At 41.6% G+C, this 5,851-nt stretch overlaps 1 protein-coding gene across 1 annotated transcript; it reads left to right on the forward strand.

Moving 5' to 3' along the window:
* Positions 1-908: 908 nt before the first annotated feature.
* On the forward strand, positions 909-3,944 carry LOC127094739 (uncharacterized). Its single transcript, XM_051033529.1, has 4 exons — positions 909-1,080; positions 1,240-1,588; positions 1,657-1,784; positions 3,472-3,944. The coding sequence occupies exons 1-4, from the start codon at positions 909-911 to the stop codon at positions 3,942-3,944; spliced, it is 1,122 nt and encodes a 373-aa protein (XP_050889486.1).
* Positions 3,945-5,851: the final 1,907 nt, after the last annotated feature.

Here is a 5,851-nt window from a genome sequence, read left to right on the forward strand (position 1 = left end):
GTGTCGCATCCATCATCCGAACTAGGAATCTAACATATCAACAAGTAGCCATCGTGGCTCCGGTGCAACAACAATAACAAACTCTTGTTATTCCTATTCAACAACCGCAACAGCAACAACTGTATCAACTACGTCAGCAACCACAACAAAATCAACAACATTATCAGCTGTAGTAGTAACGTCAGTAACATCAATATCAACCGTAACAACAAAGATTAAGGAGACCTGAGACAAGGTTCGACACAGTCCCAATGCCATATAGCCATATTCCTCCTTACCTTCTAAGAGTATCACTTGTACAATTGAGAGAGTTAGGACCTCCAGTAGCGGTTCTTCCTCCTGGTTACGACGCAAATGCCCATTGTGAGTTCCATTATGGCGCCCCCGAGCACTCTATTGAAAATTGTAAAGCATTGAAATACAAAGTTCAATATTTGATTGACTCCAAGGAAATTACGTTCGCGCCAAATGGCCCGAACTTAAACAACAACCTTATGCCTCCCCATGATAAGACAAATTTAAACATGGTGGAATTGGACAATGGAAGGAAGGTGATAACCTCTGTCAAGGATTTGAGGACCCCACTTCTGGAAATCAAGAATGTTCTATTGAGAAGTGACGTGTTCTTCGTTTGTTCTTAGACTTGTGAATACTGTTCAAAGGACCCACAACAATATGAAGTTTTGAAGGCTTCTTTTCAAACTATAATGAACCAAGGAATATTGATAATTGATCGACCCTCCACTGTCAAGGATGTTTAAACCCTCAAAATTCCATATATCGAAGTTCCTCCCTTGTAAATACCATATGATCTTTCTCAATTAACTCTTTCAACGAACCTTACTACTCCAATGATCATAATAGTTCCAACACCGTTCCCATACAATAATACTAGAGCAGTCCCCTAGATGTATGACACACCAGTATACATCCACGGTCAAAGAGTACAAGAAGAACCAATCAAATCTGATGACCCACTGATAAGCATTGTCGGAATTGGCGGTGTAACTAGAAGCGGTAGGATCTTTGCACCAACGCCACCTCCGATCGAGAATGGTGGTCCATCAGCCCATGATAAGGGTAAGCAAGTTGATAATACCCCGTTAAGGTAAGATCCTATGACAACTAGTGAAGCAGATGAGTTTCTGCGTATCATCAAAATGAGTGACTATCAAGTGGTTGAGCAACTCAAACAGACACCCTTAAAGATCTCGATGTTGTCCTTATTAATGTGCTCAGAAACCCATAGAGATGCTCTTGTGAAGTTTCTAAAGGCTGCCCATGTACCCCAAGAAATCTCGGTCTGCCAGTTTGAAGGCATAGTTAACAATATAGCTACTAGCTTAAGCTTGGGATTTAATGACATGGAGCTCCCTACTGAGGGAAGAAACCACAACAAGTCTTTCCACATCTCCATTGAATGTGTGGACACAATTTTATCCAGAGTTTTGGTGGACACTAGTTCCTCCCTTAATGTGATGCCTAAAAGCTCATTAGCTAAGCTGACTATTGAAGGACTTGTCATGAAACCAAGCGAACTAGTGGTGCGAGCGTTTCGTGGTTCGAGGAGAATTGTGATTGGTGAAGTGTACTTACCTATGAAGATTGGTCCCCATATTTTCTTCATCACCTTTTTTGTCATGAATATTCTTCCAGCCTACAGTTGTCTACTTGGGAGGTCGTGGATTCATTCATCTGGTGTTGTTACCTCGACACTCCACCAACGGAAAACATTTATAGTGAACAACAAGCTGGTGGTTGTAGAAGGGGAAGAATATTTTTTGGTAAGTCACATGGCGTCTTTCCGCTATGTTGAGGGAGAAAGGGAAATTAAGGAAATTCGTTTTTAGTCATTCGAGGTAGTAAATGTCAAAATGGTTAGCCCTACGAGGGATGGATCTAAGAATGAGGAATTTTCGATGGCCTCTCTCAAGGACACCCTGACAATCATAAAGGATGGACACCCCCAAGGACGGGGAAGGATGCTTGAGCTGTCTTCCAGCAAGGACCGTACCGATTTGGGATACAACTCCCAAATTTTGAATAAGCCTGCGCCAATAGCTATAAAAGGATCAGTGCTCACGCTATATGAATGATTCTCAAGTGCTGGTTACCTTGATGACTACCGTATTTGTATCATGGAGGAAGACAAAGAAGAAGATGATGAATTGATCTTCACAAAGACTGATCGAAGGGGTGCCACCAAGTGGACCAAAATTGAAATACTAGAAGTGACCCTTATTAAAATGTAATTTCCTATGTTTGTTTTTCTTTCTTTTTATCAAAATTAAAATAACCCATGTCAAGCCCAAGGCATAGAGGAACCGTTTGTAGGGTCCCATCGAATTTCCTTATTAATCATTAATGGAAAAGATTCATGTTTCACAGTCAATTTTCAAATCCTTGTCTTTCTTTTATTTTTTTTTCACTTTTCAAAATAAATGGCAATTTTCAATTTTATTAAAATCATTTTTTCTTTCATATCAATAAAAGCATGAACCCTAAATCGTGTAGATCACCCTCGACAACCACCAATGACAATTATGCTATATCCTCATACGACTTTGATAACCTGATTAATCAAGCTGATGAAGACTCTGAGGAAGATGCCGAGCTCCCCTAAGAATTGGCAAGACTTCTCAAGCAATAGGAAAAGGCCATCCAGCCGTATGAAGAATCAGTGGAAGTGGTTAACCTTGGGACAAACAAGGAAGCAAAAGAGATCCGAGTCGGCTCAGCTTTGCAAGACGAGGTGAAGACAAAATTGATCAAACTCTTGAAAGATTACATGGATATGTTTGCATGGTCATACCAAGACATGCCCGGCCTTGATATTGACATCGTGGTCCACCATCTGCCTCTTAAAGAAGAGTGACCTCTAGTAAAGCAAAAGCTACGAAGGACCCGTCCCGATATGGCTATGAAGATCAAGAAGGAGGTCCAAAAACAGCTCAATGCCGGTTTCCTAGCGGTCTCTAATTATCCCCAACATTATGCATGTGTCCAAGAAGGACGGCAAAGTATGAATGTGTGTAGATTATAGAGATTTGAATAGAGCAAGTCCCAAAGATGACTTTCCACTACCTCACGTTGACGTGTTAGTGGACAATGTTGCCCAGTTCTCTGTTTTCTCTTTTATGGATGGTTTCTCCGGTTACAACCAAATCCGAATGGCTCAAGAAGACATGGAGAAAACCACTTTCATAACCCCATGGGGCACTTTTTACAATAAGGTCATGCCTTTTGGATTAAAGAACGTTGGTGTTACATACCAACGAGCCATGGTCACTCTCTTTCATGACATGATTCGTAGAGAGATTGAGGTCTACAATGATGACATGATATCCAAATCTCAAACCTAAGAGGAACACGTTGTCAATCTGGAAAAGCTGTTTGAAAGGCTAAGGAAGTTCAAATTGAAACTTAATCCCAACAAACATACGTTTGGGGTAAGATCCGAAAAATTGCTAGGTTTTATTGTCACTCACCGTGGCATTGAGGTAGATCCTGACAAAGTGAAGGCCATACAAGTTATGCCTCCACCCAAAACTGAAAAGGAAGTCCGAGGATTCCTAAGTAGATTGAACTACTTTGCTAGGTTCATATCTCACCTTACGGCCATTTGTGAGCCAATCTTCAAACTTCTCCGAAAGGATAAAGTTGTCATTTGGAATGACGATGGCCAAAGAGCTTTTGGAAAGATCAAGGAGTACTTGCAAGAACCTCCTTTTTTGATGCCTCCGGTACCCGGAAAACCATTTATCATGTATCTTACTGTCCTCGAGGGATCCATGGGATGCGTCCTTGGCCAGCATGATGAAACTGGTAGGAAAGAGCACGTAATATACTACTTAGGCAAGAAGTTCACCGATTACGAAAATAGATACTCAATGCTTGAGAAGAAATGTTGCACACTAGCATGGACTGCCAAATTCTTAAGATAGTACGTGCTCACTCATACGACAATCTTGATCTCTAACATGGACCCCGTCAAATACATCTTTGAGAAACCTGCTCTAACCGGTAGAGTAACCCGTTGGCAAATGGCATTAACCGAGTACGACATCCAACATGTCACCCAAAAGGCCATTAAAGGGAATGTAATGTCTGACTATCTTGCACAACAACCCTTGGAAGACTATCAGTCCATGCGTTTTGAATTTCCCGATGAAGATATCATGTTGATTAGGGATTGCAACATCCCTGGCCATGAGGAAGGACTTGAACCTGGGTCCTGTTGGACTTTGGTTTTTGATGGAACTTCTAACACTCACGGAAATGGCATTGGGGCAGTGATCACTTCTCCAACTAATTTCCACCTCCCATTCACCGCAAGGTTGTATTTTGAATGTATTAACAACATGGCCGAGTACGAGGCTTGTATCTTCAGTATTGAAGCAACAATTGATCTTAGGATCAAAATCCTTGAAGTCTACGGAGATTCAGCTTTGGTCATTAGCCAAGTCAAAGGACATTGGGATACTAAAGATCATAAGATCATCCCTTACAAAGAGCATGTCTTGAAACTAGTCCCCTACATTGATAAGATCACATTCCACCATATCACTCGAGAATAGAACCAGCTAGCTGACGCCTTGGCGACTTTGGCATCCATGTTTAAGGTCAAGTGGAAGAATGAAGCACCATCATTTCACCTTAACTACTTGGATGAGTTGGCTTACTGTTTGGCAGACCAAGATGAAGTCGATGGCTATCCTTGGTACTATGACATCATGAGATTTTTAGAGTGCCAAGAATACCCTAAAGACGCATCCATTACTGACAGTAAGTACCTTTGGAAAATGTCTTCCAAATTCTTCTTAAGTGAAGGGGTTCTATACAAGAGAAATTATGATTCGGTTTTGCTAAGATGTGTAAGCAAGCAAGAAGCAAAAAAAATCATAATGGAAATCCATGAAGGATCCTTTGGGACACATGCCAGTGGGCACACTATGGTGAAGAAGATCTTAAGGTCTGACTACTATTGGATGACTATGGAGGTTGACTGTCACCGCCATGTCCAAACATGCCATAAATGCTAGATTTATGCCGATAAGATCTATGTGCCACCAATGCCACTCAATGTCCTGACATCTCCTTGGCCTTTTACCATGTGGGGCATTGACGTAATCGGATGCATAGACAAATTGCCTTGAATGGACACCGGTTCATCCTTGTAGCCATTGACTATTTCACAAAATGGGTGGAAGTCGTCTGATACGCCATCATTACCAGACAAGTGGTGGCTTGGTTCATCAGGAAAGAAATCATCTATCATTACCGATAATGGATCTAGCCTCAATAACAAGATGATGAATGAGCTATGTCGAAGCTTCAAGATCGACCACCAAAACTCAGTGCCTTATAGGCCTAAGATGAATGGAAATGTTGAGGCACCTAACAAAAACATTACGAAGATCGTGCAAAAGATGGTGGAAACCTACAAAGATTGGCACGGAATGTTCTCGTTCTCATTACATGGATATCATACTTCAGTACGCACTTCCACTAGGGAAACTCCTTTCTCTCTTGTTTATGGCATGGATGCAGTCTTTCCATTTGAAGTAGAGATTCCTTCCTTAAGGATTTTGACTGATGTCAAGCTCGATGAAGCCAAATGGGTCCAAGCCCGGTCTGACCAATTGAACCTCATTGATGAGAAATGCTTGGCAGCCATCTGCCACGACCATATTTAACAAAAGCGCATCAAGAGGGAACACAACAAGAAGGTCTTCTCCCGCAACCTTGAGGTTGGAGACCTTGTCTTGAGGAAGATTCTGCCTACCACACAGATCCAAGGGGAAAATGGACGTCAAATTACAAAGGCCCATATGTTGTAAGAAAGGTTTTC

Source organism: Lathyrus oleraceus, chromosome 6, assembly GCF_024323335.1.
Source record: "Lathyrus oleraceus cultivar Zhongwan6 chromosome 6, CAAS_Psat_ZW6_1.0, whole genome shotgun sequence".
In the NCBI taxonomy this organism is placed as follows: domain Eukaryota; kingdom Viridiplantae; phylum Streptophyta; class Magnoliopsida; order Fabales; family Fabaceae; genus Lathyrus; species Lathyrus oleraceus.

What these genes read in the sequence shown, in the direction of transcription:
- LOC127094739 (XM_051033529.1), top strand. Translation starts at nt 909, where the DNA reads ATGTATGACACACCAGTATACATCCACGGTCAAAGAGTACAAGAAGAA. An exon ending in TCCATCAGCCCATGATAAGG is followed by an intron (nt 1,081 to 1,239) that starts GTAAGCAAGTTG and finishes TAATGTGCTCAG; the next exon opens with AAACCCATAGAGATGCTCTT. An exon ending in AGAATTGTGATTGGTGAAGT is followed by an intron (nt 1,589 to 1,656) that starts GTACTTACCTAT and finishes ATATTCTTCCAG; the next exon opens with CCTACAGTTGTCTACTTGGG.